This window comes from Daucus carota, chromosome 2, assembly GCF_001625215.2.
Source record: "Daucus carota subsp. sativus chromosome 2, DH1 v3.0, whole genome shotgun sequence".
Taxonomy (NCBI): Eukaryota; Viridiplantae; Streptophyta; class Magnoliopsida; order Apiales; family Apiaceae; genus Daucus; species Daucus carota.
In genome coordinates this window covers 36,291,594-36,306,950 of record NC_030382.2, presented here as the reverse complement: position 1 = coordinate 36,306,950, position 15,357 = coordinate 36,291,594, and the positions used below count along the sequence as shown (strand labels likewise).

The window sequence follows — 15,357 nt, the reverse complement described above, 5'->3', positions numbered from 1 at the left end:
TTTGGCCCCCCTTATAAGTTGGACTTCTCGACTTATAAGTTAGAAGCACTTATTTCGTACCGTTTGTGTAAGAAGTCAAGAAGCACTTAAAAAAAGTTAGGAATGCTAGCTTTTGTTTCAGGGCTTCTACTTATTTCCCAAACACTTTAATCACTTATAAGTCTTATCTTGCTTCTAACTTCTACTCCACTTATTTATTTTAAGTAATAAGCACTTATTTTAAGCTCACCCAAACGGCCCCGTAGTATATACAGGCGCCCAAAGTCTACAGGCTACAACCAATTAACTGAATAGCTGATGCAAGTGTGCGTGGAAAGTATATATTCTCTTTGTGGATAAGAATCTAGAGGTGATCGCGTTTTTTTAGACTCCGGCCACTGTCTTTTGTCACCTAGGATTTGTAATGTAATGCAACTTTGTTTATACCATATTGTTGGGATCGAGTGCCTTTTCTTTTTCCCTTACTTTCTCTATCGTTTATTTTCTGCACATTTGTCCTTAGTTTTTTTTATTTTTAGTGGACTCTAGAAAGCCAGCAGGGCTGTTTAGTAGATCGGAAATTCAATTTAATCGAATCCGATCCGGTAGTTAATAAACCATATACATAAAGTCCTAAATTTCTCTTTGACCTTGAAGTAGCCGTCGTCTTTTTTATCTGAGGGCTTTCATCGGTTTTCACCGGTGGAAAGCCCCATTCTTGTCTTCTTTTATTATTATTAGTTAATCACCTGAATAAGTTCCCAATTTATTTGAGTTTTGTTTGGTCTCTCCTTCTATGAGAGTTTAGTTTTTGTTTGGGTTTTGTGTGTTCATTATTTCCGGGATTACAGATCTGCGGGGTTTTCATGGTGTTGATTCAGTGATAAAGGTTTGTATGGTGATGCAATTATAGTCGATTGCTCAAAACAATATTAGGAGTATTACAACATGTATATATCTCTTCAAAAAATCGTTTGGTTGCCTACCGAAGAAGGAATGATTCAACGACGATATGATTATGTGTTTGTTCAATTTCGATTATATCGATAGATGCCGTATGACTTCTCATTATTGAATTATATTCCTTTCTCAAAAATAAACCATATACATATTATATTAAAAAATTTGATCTAATCGATAAGTATTGGATACGAATTTAGTTGGAGTTAACTACCCAATCCAATATATTATAAATATATATTATTTTAAGTATATGACACTCACTGTCCCACCAGGTTCTTTACGTTATTTTTTGGTAAGTATTTTGGGTCTCCAATAAAATATACTTATTCTCTTAAAGAAATTCCTAAAAAAAAAAGGTTTTATGTTTAAATTTTTATTAAAAAAAATATTTGGAATACTTTATAAAATAATACCTTACAAGAGATTCAAAATGCGTGTAAACAGTGTATCTCGCGGGACAGAGAGACTACCGGGCCACTTATTAATATGATCATTCATTTTATGCAATAAGGTTAATTCGAACGGAATCATCAGCGTTTTACTAGGATTAAAACAACAAAACGTTAAACGATCCAGCATTTTCTTCTCAAATTGAAAACTCTATATTTTCAGACGTTAATAATTGATATTTGGAGTCATTTTTTTCAACTCTGTACATTACTTTCAGATTTTTTGAGATCAGGATCATTTTTCGTGCGGAAACAAAAAAACATAGGTTCGCTTAGCATACCGTTGAACCATGAATTCGAGAATGAGTGAGAATATATGAAGTAAAAAGGGAGTTGTTGACCCGTAAAATAGGTTCGCCTAGCAATTAGCATTGACATCGTCTTGTTCATATTTGAAACTGGGAAATTATGATTTCTTTCAAATTATGTTTAATCAAATTCCGGGTCTCCTAGTCCTTCGTCTGTCTTCGTCTCCGTCTCGGTCCTGGTCTTGGTCTCGGTCAGTCTCCGATCCTATACACTTGCATAATTATAAATAACAAAAGTTTATATGGTTATATAGCGAATGCTTCTTGGTTATAAATAAAAGTTATTTATAAATGAAAAATAATTTTTAATTTACCTATTTGAATGATTTTTTTTTGATAATTACAACTTATTAAGTACAAATATTTTTAATAAAATAATTAAATACTATAAATTATCTTATAAACTAATTCTATATATTTGTGTAAATTCATATTTAGAAAATAAAATAAATCCCTAAAACAAGTTAGAATTTTCAACTTCTCACGCTTCTAGTTCTTTATACAAATAATGTGGGTGTATGTTTAACACTTATAAGTCCAGTTTCTGGATTATAAATTAGGAGCACTTATTCGTACCGTTTGTGTAATAAGTCAAGAAACACTTATAAAAAGCTAGGAATGCTAGTTTTTGTTTCAGGATTTCTACTTATTTCCCAAACACTTTAAGCGCTTATAAATCTTATATATCTTGCTTCTAACTTCTACTCCACTTATTTATTTTAAGTAAGAAGCACTTATTTTAAACTCACTCCAACGGCCTCAATATAAATAAATTAATTGCGACTTATAAATTAAAAGCCGGGCTTTTAACTCCCAACAAACACAATCACATTAATAGATTAATTTAGTTGTGCACATAAATTTATCTGTGCACTTATAATTTGTAAATGTGTTCATTGCATATGTTTCGATATTTATTGGATATTAATAAAATACATGAATAAGCTTAAAATTTGATGATAAATTAATTATATTTATATTGAATATTTATTTTAAATCGCACCAAACTGAAACACCAGCTAAAACTATTCAACAGTTTAACGAGTCTCTTTTAGAGTCTTTTCAGTTTTAAGCCTTCACTTTCATACTTTTATTTTGTGTTAGCCTTCACATTCATACTTGTTCTGTTTTATACTCGGTTTTGTAGCTCCTAAAACTATTACACCTTCAAGCCTTCAATATATGTAAATTAATTCGCATGCTACCAAAATTTGTGACCACCCTTTTCTTCATTCATTCCTCTGCAGCCTGCTTCGTCTCAGAGGTTAGATTTTACTGTTTGGTACTTCTTTCTTGTTTTCAGATGTTTTCACTATCAGGGTAATTTTTCTCTTGTTTTCTCTCGAGTTTTCGGTTGCATGATTGCTATATCACTTCAGTTTGTTTCTTCTTGCCGGATTATGATTTATCCTTGTGTTTGTTTATTCATTTTTTAATCTTTTGGTTGAGATGTTTTGACTAACTTGAGCTTTTTTATAAGAATATTTTTGTATCGTTCGTGTGTTTTTGACAAACAACCAAACCATGCCTCACCAAACAATGTACTACTAGGGTATCTCGCTCGTAGAGCATGTCTGAGTGAAATGTAAGCAAATTATAGAGGTTGTTTTCGCGAAAACTCGGCTTTGTGAAATCCAAAAAGCTTGTTAAGGTTGAGTCTATAAGCAAATTATTCACTTACATGTGAAAGTGTATGCTGCTATTATAAGAAATTTTGTGTTTTACTTTTGTTTGTGCGCGCGTGTGAAGCTTGATAATAGCAATTTGAAGATTACTAAGGTGGTATATGTGGTTTTTTTTGTCATCACAGCAGGAAGGGTGGTAGTTGAATCCCAATTTTAAAGAAATTCAAGGATTTGTATAATTTTAGATGGGAAAGCACTTTCCAGCTTACCGGAATAATGATCAATCAGAGGGTATTTTTCCGAGCTGCATGTGGGGGATATTCTATGCTCTTGACTACCATCAATGGCATAATAATGTAAGGAAAATGCTTCCTCACAGAAGGCACAATAAGCGGAAAAATGTCAAATGTATGTGCTTTTTAATCTGACAGAGTTTCAGTTTTACGTCTCCTTGTTCTTCTCTTTCTGTTCATCTATTCTTGTCTAATAGATCTTGGAGGATGTTATGAGAGCATTTGAAGTAATTGACAGACATCGAATTTATTGTGTATGAAGTCAATTAAGTCACTCCACTGTGGATTTCTAAAGTTTTGCTTTAAATTTGACTTACTTATAAGTTCTAATTCAGTTATTTGATGTGTTTAAATTTTACTTTTATACATCAATGGTTCAACTTCTTGGCTATATGAGGTTCTGTATATGCAGCTGTGTTTCTTTTTCTCAAAAGATATGTTTTTTAGTTTTATATGTGCAGTAGTTCAGGAAAAATCGAACTGTATCCTTATTTGGACAAATCAACTGAATCGGAGCTGTCAATTGTTCTATAAGCTAATTTCAATGTCATATTTTCTGTAGTAGATAAGAAGCTATTTTATTGATGGGAGTTAAGTATGCGCGTAAAAGTTCTGTTCCGACTTCTCTTTTCAGGCAATAAAAATCCCAAGACAATATCCAGTGTCAATGGCGCTGCGCAGAAACTCATGGACGCTAAAGCAAGTCATTTTCTTGTAAGCTACTATGCTACCTAGCCGACATTTGAAATCTAATATCTTGAAGAGTCCTAATTTCTAATCAAAAGCAATGTTATCAGGTAAATCCGGCTACCACCAAGATTAGCTCAACATACAAAAGGTCTCTGAAAGCTCGCATTAAAGCACTAGTCGCTGAAAAGATTCGCAAGGCAGATGACAACAAGAAAAGGGGTCCAAACTTTCCTGCACTTCCGCAGCTGGAGAGAACTCTTTCAGTTAAGCATGTTGAATCACCAAAGAATAGCTTCGGTAAAGCAAGTAATGAATGGAAAAGTCCCATCATTTTCTTTCCTAGGAAGACTGCACCTGGTGCCACCAAATTGCAGCATCCAGCAAGGATGACGGCCAGTGACTGGAAGAAGTTTAATATGTGCACTAAAGAAAATTTGATGGACTACATTGAGCACCAAAAGCTTTCTCAAAATTACACTTTTACCACAACAAGGGAAACATCCGCGGATCAAGCACGTGCTAACCTCCTTATGCAAAATGCTTCCCGACGTCATCTTAAAAAATATGTAGATGTTTTGGAACTATTTCAGGTTAATGAAGATCTATTTCAAGAGTTTCAACAACAGAGAGATGTTGGTAAAAAAGATCGCCTTCACATGCCTAATGATTCTACTGCAAAAGCTAGATTAACGAAGTCAGGGACATTCCCTGTGGCTAATGTTTCATACATGCGCAGAAGAAACTTTAAGCCTACTACACTTAAAGACAAGCAAACCGAACATTGGTCCTTCCCAGGAGGAGTGAAGTTGGGCAATGGTCATCAAGACCCTGAGGTGGATAGTAAAGTGGTTGCCCATTCGAAAGACGAGAGGCAAAGATTAGACCCTCAGAACAGGGTGGATAAACATGAGCTTAGTTGCACCTCCAATTCATTAATTGATCAGGTTACAGATGGGAATGAGCCTTTAAGAACTGGGAAACAGAGGTCCAGAATTTACGATACGGTTATAGTGGATGATGATACCAAGGACTTGATCAAGAGTGATTTAACAATTGACGGTTCTGGTTATAATCGTAGAAACAGTAATTCAGGTCACAGAAGGACATCCTCTTTAAATGATTCAATGCACAGATATGTTCGTTTGTGTGATTATAGCTTCCACATAAAGAGCAAATCGGATTTACCTAAGAGCGTCACATGGACAAATGAATATGACCTCTTAGCAACTAGAAGTACTCCAATATCCTTTAGAAGAAATCACTCTTTACCTCATTGTACTATAAGTTGGCCCCTTCAAGATGAGGAGTTTCGTGAAATATTAAATCCAAGTGTGCCAAGTATGACTGCCATGGTTGTCACAACAGCTACGGAAGATGATGGTTTGAGTGAATCAAAGCTAGTGGGGCTCCCAGGGAAAGAATATCCAGAGAATTTCCCACTGTCAGATGCAATGGAAGAAAATTTGCATGGTGAAACAATTGTAGAAAACAGTAAATCTAGTCCAGAAGTGGAAATTTTGGATAGCTTAACAATGGGCGTGGGTGATTGTGGTTCTGCTAAAGTGGACAGACATCACGAGGAATCAGATGAACTAACTGATGAAAAAAGCAGTTCCAACGATGATCTTCAAGTCAGCTGCTTAAAGATTGACGACAAGAAGGTAGCAGAAACAAGTCAAGCTGTTTTAATTAGAGGAAGGTGTTTGCAACAGGAATCCTTAACCCCTGCAAATTCAGCATTCGAAGGTATTTATGTCATTTTGGGATTTTCTTGATAATATATTGAAATACAAAAGCATGACCCCCTGGGTTTTAGTATATAGTGTCATCTTCTAAACTTATACCTCAGACTTATTGCTGAATAAGTAATTTCCTTTGGTCTAGTTTCTTTATACATTTCCCCAAAAGACTGCATCCAAAACTAGTATAACGCTCAAATATTCATTTCTGCATAACTGGAAATTTGATTTAATTTATATTATGTCAAATTCAGGTTGTGAAAGTGCATACAATTATTCTCATGAGAGAGAATCTCCACTTCACTCGTTCAACAGCTTGGATGCAGATTATGTTCCACAATCATGCAGTAGTAAAATGTACACTGGAAAAGATCTTAAAAGTTTTAGAACAAAGAATCACATCCATAGCAGGTTACATTCAGATGATGATGCTGATTTAAGTTACGCCAGAGAAATTCTCAAGGTGGCAGGCTTTAACGAGAATGGCTTCCACGGGGAATGGTACTCATCTGAGCAACCATTAAGCCCTTTGATATTCAATGAGGTAGAAGAATCTTGGTGGCCCCATGAATCAGAATGTTCACAAGCGAACCTCATCCTCCTGTATCACCACCAACTTCTGTTTGATTTAATAAATGAAGTAATTCTTCAAATATATGAGACATCATTCACATACTACCCAAGGGCATTATCAACAAGTTGCCAAGTCCATCCACTACACAGTACATCCCATGACGACGAGGTGTTGAAGAGTCTTACCAAGTGGATTGTTCTCAAACCAGAACTGGACCAACAACTAGATGATCCAGTGCCACGAGATTTAGCAAAAGCTGATGGTTGGATGAATCTTCAGATGTACTCTGAGTGTGTGGTGCTGGAGTTGGAGGATTTCATTTTCGATGAACTCCTAGAAGAGCTAATATATGCTTGATTATGTCTATGAGGCTAGCTGGATTAAGGGCAATATCATGCTGATATTAACTTGAATCAGTTCTGTACATGGAATTGTGTTTTTTAAAGGCAAGCAGGGTTGTTAAAGAGGGTGCCTACTATGTGAGGATTCGAGACCTAAAGGAGATGGAGCTTTTCACTAGGATTCGAGTTCACCATATAGTACTGTAAGTGTTTGTAATTTTCTTAGACTACAGCTATTGCTGTACAGAGCATGTTAAACTGTAATGAAGATGTAGATATGAAAGTGAATCACATTTTTGAATGGTACGCATGACTTTAAGAGTCAGTAAAACATAGCTTAAATAACTCCATTCTAAGCCTTTAAAGTTGATGGCTTTACCATAGTTCTATGGTTAACTGAAGCCTTGGTTGGCTTACAACTTCTATCATATATATTATTTTCAAAATGAGCTGCAGAAGCAGAATTTAACTACGACTTTTGATTTTTAGGTTTTTTCATTTTAAGCATACACAAACAATTAACAAGAAGACTTGACTCTTTAGGAAATTCTTATCCATAAATTTTCTTCAATATTGTTGTAGACTTGACGATTGTGAAATGTGGCATGAAAAGTTTACCATCTTTTCCATCTGCTGCAGAAATTATTTGTAATTCATTTTGTCATGTTCTAATAGCACATTGCAGGTGAATTTGGTATATTCAGTTGAGATGCTGCAAGTACGTATTCTTAGAATGCTAGAACCTTTTTCTGATCACTATGCAGAAGCACTGATTAAGTGATTTGATGTGTTAAATTATAACTAACCGCAAGCGCACGGTGTCTGGTGTCTGTTGTAGTGCAGACTGGCAAATGCGGGTCGTATCCTCAAGGAGACAGATGCTATCAATTCTATTCAGTTATACTCAATTGTTTCTAGATCAAAACGATTATCAAAGATATTTTTAACTAACTACTACAACTAAATAACACTAGCTAAAAAGACAAGAAAATAATATATTAAAAATCCAGGGCAACCAGGTCCACCATGCTTACACAATGACTGGCTCTAAGCTAAAGCAATTAAAGTGGTCAAATAACAAGAGTATGTTAATCTCTCTCAAGTATCAACACTCTCGAAACATGATTACACGTATAATCACTTTTAGTAATTCGATTAATCAGGTAATTAAAGCAAGGTTAATCTCTCTCGAGTATTAACGCTTTCAGAAATCCAATGATGCTCTCGCACTCAAATTCAATTCTGCTAATTGTATGTGTGCCTCTAGTAGTATATCTCTCGATTATACTCCTATTCGCATAGAATCAATACATGATATCGGCCGATTACACAAATCAATATTAAAACATATCAATCAGAATTACCACAACAAATCAAATCACTGTAAAATCATGCCAATATCATAGTGCAAACATGGCTTCCCCTTAAGCCCTAGAACACACTACTCAATACTAATTAAACAAGCAAAACAATAAAAAGACATCATAAAGCTAACAAGAAAAGAGAAGAAACTAAAGAAGAAAACCTTTAAGCTTTAAAGTTGTCACATCCATAAAAGCTATGGCCTCTCCATAAGTCTCTCTCCCTAACCCTAATTCTAATCTAATATTGTACAATGATAAAACTAATCCTCTCTCTAATAATATCCAGTCTTTTAATATTTAAAACTAATATATAAATAAAACTCCAAAACCAAGTAGGATTTAGTCTCAAAATTCGCAGCTTTCTGTTCTGTCCAGTTTTCGGGCCTTTACAGTTGGACTTTGCTTCTTGGACCACTTCTGAATTAAAGAGAATTTCAAGGGCTTCGCGTGGGCTGTAAGATCGTCCAATTCTGACACCCGGAACTCAAGATATGGCCCAAACAGTGTAGAAATCGGGTAGAACCGAATAAATCCGAATTTTAGTAGAAATTAGCTCCAAAATAGCTTATTTATCTTCAAATCCTTCTCAACTTGGAATTCTTTATTTCCTACAATAAAACAATGAAATCTATTAAATAAATATCCAAATCAGTGCAAAATATAATTAAATATGAGAATAAAATCATATAGAATATATATAAAAATATATTCTATCAAACATCCCCACACTAAGCTTTTGCACGTCCTCGGCAAATAAGCGAAATAAAAGCTAAGTCCTAACTAACTAACACCATTTTCGTAGATGACACGATTGCATTGAGCATATGCAATAAGCCGTTAAACCCCTAGGCAGCCCTAGTAGGACGAGTGTTGTCTCGTGAGGGTTTATAGTGAATCTACCCACAAAATTCATTATTTTCTACCAAGTCTCAAAAATGCAACTAATATGGATGCAAACTAAATGAAAATGCATGTGATACAATCATGAAAGTTTCAACCTCGTCAACGAATATCCTCAGAATTTACAACAATCAAGGCATTCATCTATCTAACATGTTAGTCATACAACTCTTCCACTGCAAGTGCGGAGTGCATCGTGTGTGCTCAATATGCTCTCTAGTGAAACAAAACAGAGACCAACAAACTTCAACAGAGCCTTAACCATGAGTCGTTAATCAGAATAATGCTTAAACACTTCGTTACATTAGAGTCAACTACAGCTCATGGTCGCAAAGGAATTTCTATGCCTCTATTATATTTTCTACTCTTTTTTTTTTTTGATTTTTTTTCACGCTCAGTCAAAGGTTGGGAAGCTTCTCAGGGTAAGTGAGTTACGACCACCATAAGACTTCGCTAGCTTATTTTTTTTTTCTTTTTTTTTTTTCAAAGTCAAGTAATTCTCCAGTAACCAAGGGTTGTGAAAAGTCACCAAGAAAATTTATTTCTAGTACAATTGCACTTAATACCAGCACAAGTACATGGATCGTCCTTTTCAAAATTTACCACCCGTTGATCTCAAAGGAGTACTCGATACTTTATTTGCAATATTTCTTTTTTTTTTCTTTTTAGAAAGGCATATACATCTCAAAGCTCCCCCAAACTTAAGATTTACATACTCTAAGCTCAAAAGGGAATAGTCAAAATTCTACGCCCGACTCATAACTAAAACTCAAGAATTAAATTAGTCTAAGTCTTGTCTCTAGAGCATCAAATAGTGTAAATAAAATTTCCGCACAAGCAATTTCTAAGCATGCAAGACATCGCACATGATCAAGACTACAAGCCAAGAAATTATGCAAATAAAATCATCACGAGAAATTAACTTGGTATTATTTACTTTCATGAAATATGCAAGCTAAAAGAAATAAAAAAAACTACTCAAAAAAAAAATGCAAACAAAATTAATAACTACATGCTCTAATTTAAATGCAACTAACATGAATTTCCTAATTTAAGACATGACAATTTACAATTTTTCTAATTTTTTTTATTTTTTTTCAATTTTATAATATATAATTTTTTTTTGATTTTTAATCATTGAGAAGCCATCCCCACACTAAAGTGGTTCATTGTCCCCAATGAACAAATATGACATAGATATATAAATGTAATAATATAATAGTAGTTAAAAAGAATACTCCCCTGAAATGCGCTACTTGAATAAAATAGTGAAGTAAGCTTGTTTGTGAAGTCCTGGCCAGCTCGTTTGTTTTTATAAAGTTGGTGCCATTATTTAAGCAAGATTCCTGTAGCTTAGCTGGCTAGCAGTGCCACTTCAAGGTCACTAAATTCTGTTGTAGGTCTTTGGTCCAGGACTTGAATGGGCTGGTTGGGCTTCTGGACTTGAATGGGCTGGTTGTGTGGAATCCATGAAGAAGAACACGGAGCAGATGATCTTAGGAGTGCTTCAGGTAGTAGATTAATTGTGTTTGGCAGAAGCTCTTGAGCCGCAGCTAGACATCGTAGCACCACAGCTCTTCCTTTACTGTTTACACCTCTGTTTTTTTTTTTAATTTTTCTGCTGTGTAAACATAAATTCCGTATCACAATTAAGCCACACGAGTAGGTGATTCCTGCAATCTCAGTGTTTTATCTTTTCGTATCTGAAACACTTCACACAAATTTATCAAGGCGTCTTATGGGAGTAAAAAAAATGAATATAAGATTTCTAAATTCCTAAAAATACAAAACATATTATATAATATATTAACTAATATGGACCTCGGGTTGCCTCCCAAGTAGCGCTCTTTTAGAGTCATTAGCTTGACTTTTTACCTCCAAAAAGAATCTGTAAAAGGCGGAGTTTCCGCTTTCTCAAACATGATCTCACCACCAAAAATAAAATCCTTAGCATCAAATGTTGTCTTTATCCTGCAGAAAGTCTCCAAACAAGAATTGATAAAAGTAATTGTCGCATCAAGATATAACAACTGATCAATATATTTCATAGATTTGGAGAACTTTGTGATAAAGCAACGATAGAATTCACATCCATCAACAGATTGAACTCTCTTGATATTCACATGAGGTGGAGGTTCTGGTGGTGGTTTTTCTGAACTCCTCACTTTCGCAGGAGTTAGTTGAATCTCTTGGCTTCTTCTTGTTTCAATGAATAAAAAGTCAGTATTGCAAGCACCTTCTTTCGAGACTTGAGGTGTAAGAGCCTTTTGAAATGGATCATAGGACAAATTCTGAGAAATCTCATCTTGGTCAACTTTAAAACATGTGCTCTCAAATATTGGAGCAGAGGTCCGAGTAAAAGCAAAGTTTTCCATATCAAATTGTTGATCTACCTTGATTAAGTTGATTCCTTTCGAGAATGGTAATTTAAGCACACAAGACGGAGGAGAAACTACTACCAACTCGATATTGCTTTCTTCACTTAGCTCATTATCACGCACATGGTCCACAACATCAACAACATCATCAATTTCATTGGCAATGACATGATCCTCCCCTTTATCAATAGGCGCATCATCATCACAGATCGAAAAACTATCACAGTCTTCATCACTTGCAAGAATGATAGTATTTATGTCATCTTCAACTTGAAGACATGGAGGTAGAGAGGATTTGGTTTGCCATGTAGAAGAAGAACTAGACAATTGTGCAATTTGACCCTCCATCATCAGTTGTTCAGCTTTTAATTCTTTAATCATCATGGTACTCTCTTCAATGCATTTCCGGAAGTTCATGATACCATCCTCAAAACTCTTGGTCATATATATCAACATATCACATACCTCATTCGTCTGATACGATGACACATCTACATTGGTTAAAGGAACCTGTAGCTCTTGTTGAAGTGGAGAATAGTGATACTGCTGAAACTGGGGTTGCTCATATTGAGGTTGATGATATTCCTCCTCAAACTGATCATATTGCTGTAGTGGTGGTTCTTCATAACGATGTTGCTGAAATTGTTGTTGATCATGATATGAGAAATTTTGAAAATTGTTGTCCATAAAAGAGAAATCTGGTTGATCCACCCATTGTTGATCACAAGAATCAAAGTACCGATTGTACTCATGTTCTTCTTGAAAATCACTCACTTGTCCCGATTGAGCATTATGAGAATTAAAGACACTGTAGTCGCATTCATAATCATAAGTCCCTGAACACCACAAACTTGACAAAAGTTGTAAGTTTTAGGGGCAACTTTTGACATCTCGTTGATACTCATCGAACGTGTAGTGGGCTCTGTAGCATTCAATGAGGCATTTTCACCAGTATATGCCTCGACGAGGGAAGCTAGGTGTGCAAAGTTATCAACTCTCTCCATTGAAAACCTGAAAAAACACAACAAAGCCAAGAAACGTAGTAAAATCTACCTCACTTGGAACGGAAGGTCCCAACGAGGCAACAGAAACAATTTAAATAACCAAACAAAATAAATAGAAACTAGCCGCCTCCCCGGCAGCGGCGCCAAAAACTTGATGTGTTAAATTATAACTAACCGCAAGCGCACGGTGTCTGGTGTCTGTTGTAGTGCAGACTGGCAAATGCGGGTCGTATCCTCAAGGAGACAGATGCTATCAATTCTATTCAGTTATACTCAATTGTTTCTAGATCAAAACGATTATCAAAGATATTTTTAACTAACTACTACAACTAAATAACACTAGCTAAAAAGACAAGAAAATAATATATTAAAAATCCAGGGCAACCAGGTCCACCATGCTTACACAATGACTGGCTCTAAGCTAAAGCAATTAAAGTGGTCAAATAACAAGAGTATGTTAATCTCTCTCAAGTATCAACACTCTCGAAACATGATTACACGTATAATCACTTTTAGTAATTCGATTAATCAGGTAATTAAAGCAAGGTTAATCTCTCTCGAGTATTAACGCTTTCAGAAATCCAATGATGCTCTCGCACTCAAATTCAATTCTGCTAATTGTATGTGTGCCTCTAGTAGTATATCTCTCGATTATACTCCTATTCGCATAGAATCAATCATGATATCGGCCGATTACACAAATCAATATTAAAACATATCAATCAGAATTACCACAACAAATCAAATCACTGTAAAATCATGCCAATATCATAGTGCAAACATGGCTTCCCCTTAAGCCCTAGAACACACTACTCAATACTAATTAAACAAGCAAAACAATAAAAAGACATAATAAAGCTAACAAGAAAAGATAAGAAACTAAAGAAGAAAACCTTTAAGCTTTAAAGTTGTCACATCCATAAAAGCTATGGCCTCTCCATAAGTCTCTCTCCCTAACCCTAATTCTAATCTAATATTGTACAATGATAAAACTAATCCTCTCTCTAATAATATCCAGTCTTTTAATATTTAAAACTAATATATAAATAAAACTCCAAAACCAAGTAGGATTTAGTCTCAAAATTCGTAGCTTTCTGTTCTGTCCAGTTTTCGGGCCTTTACAGTTGGACTTTGCTTCTTGGACCACTTCTGAATTAAAGAGAATTTCAAGGGCTTCGCGTGGGCTGTAAGATCGTCCAATTCTGACACCCGGAACTCAAGATATGGCCCAAACAGTGTAGAAATCGGGTAGAACCGAATAAATCCGAATTTTAGTAGAAATTAGCTCCAAAATAGCTTATTTATCTTCAAATCCTTCTCAACTTGGAATTCTTTATTTCCTACAATAAAACAATGAAATCTATTAAATAAATATCCAAATCAGTGCAAAATATAATTAAATATGAGAATAAAATCATATAGAATATATATAAAATTATATTCTATCATGATTGCACAGAATAAAACATTTGTATTGGTCAATTTGCTAATCTCTGACTTGCTCTACAATGCGATGAGTATGTTAGTGTTCTTCATTAGCTTGCATTCCGCTCAGAATTTGACAAGCTTGTCGTGTACTTCAAACTCAAATGATAGTTGTATACATATTGGATCTGACAATTCTTCCTCTTAAGTGACCAGTTCTCTTGTGTTAGGAGGAGGGCTTGCCACGATCATATTGTATTCTAACATTCCCTCTCACTCGAAAGCCCTTTTTTCGGGCCGAGAGTGGATCATGGGCGCCCATCTTTTGGGCATAACTCTACCTTTCGAGTCCATAATTAAGTATGGGAATATTAGGGTTGCAGGAAGTTGAACTCGAGTCTCCCACGAGTTTGAACTCTGATATCATGTTAATTGTTACTAAAATCTCGGGAAAATTGGTCACTTAACACTTCCCTATCCAACGAGTCTCTTTTGGTTAATTGAGGATGATACAAGTTAGTGATCTTCAGAAGAGAATGTTACGGGTATAATACAACCTTAAACTTTCTATTTTTTGATAAAATCTCAAACTCCTTGATGCATGAACAACGCAGAGTAAACTTCATCACTTTTGTTCTTGAGTAACCAAGATAGAAACTACAAAGCCTTTAATTTGTCTCATTTTTAAGAGTATACTACATGTTTGAAAAATACAATCCACAAACCCCTCTGGCTCTGAGACTGTTACAGGCACAAAACAGTTTTTTACTTAGCCTGGACTACTGACTAGAGGTTAGATTTGCATACATATCACCCTCTCCTCACCCTGTTACTTTCAACCTTGACATACTATTGTGTTTGGTGTCAAATGTATAACTGTTGCTTGGCTAAGTACGAGAGGCGGCTGAGGGAAATTCATGTATTTGGAGCCATCATTAGACCTCGACATTTTGAAGACAACGGAATAGAAGAACAACGGGGCTGATGATTTGTTTTCCAGTGAGTGCTGGTAATAGGGGCACATATGAATTCTGGAAATGGACATTCTTTTCGTCCCAAAGAGTGCACAAGAGTTCTTGAGAGCAATTGAAAGATTTATTTCACGTGCTCAAGCTTCTTATTGTTAAAGTTCAGTTGCAGAAATTTAATAATTCACATACATATGTCTATACCGAGTCCTGAACCTTCAGCCTTTTGTTAGGTTACCAAGGGAAGAGGGAATTCAAGGCTACAATGCAAGTAACATTGTGAGAGTCTATCAAGTCAACCTTCTATACAGATAAAATTGATGAAACAGGGGCAAATGAAGTTTACAATTCCTTCAA

General features: G+C 35.2%; 1 protein-coding gene across 3 annotated transcripts; it reads left to right on the top strand.

The window, feature by feature from the left end:
- The first annotated feature begins 2,782 nt into the window (after positions 1–2,782).
- LOC108205885 (uncharacterized) lies at positions 2,783–7,267 on the top strand. 3 transcript variants are annotated; one of them, XM_017376004.2, is made up of 5 exons: positions 2,783–2,963; positions 3,513–3,732; positions 4,252–4,331; positions 4,415–6,053; positions 6,301–7,267. In XM_017376004.2, exons 2-5 carry the CDS (start codon positions 3,570–3,572, stop codon positions 6,975–6,977), a joined length of 2,559 nt encoding a protein of 852 aa, XP_017231493.1. In that variant the 5' UTR covers positions 2,783–2,963; positions 3,513–3,569; the 3' UTR covers positions 6,978–7,267. The 3 variants fall into 3 exon arrangements, with proteins under 3 accessions (XP_017231493.1, XP_017231492.1, XP_063943374.1); XM_017376003.2 differs by having other exon boundaries at positions 3,510–3,732; XM_064087304.1 differs by lacking the exon at positions 2,783–2,963 and having other exon boundaries at positions 3,545–3,680.
- The last annotated feature ends 8,090 nt before the right edge of the window (positions 7,268–15,357 follow it).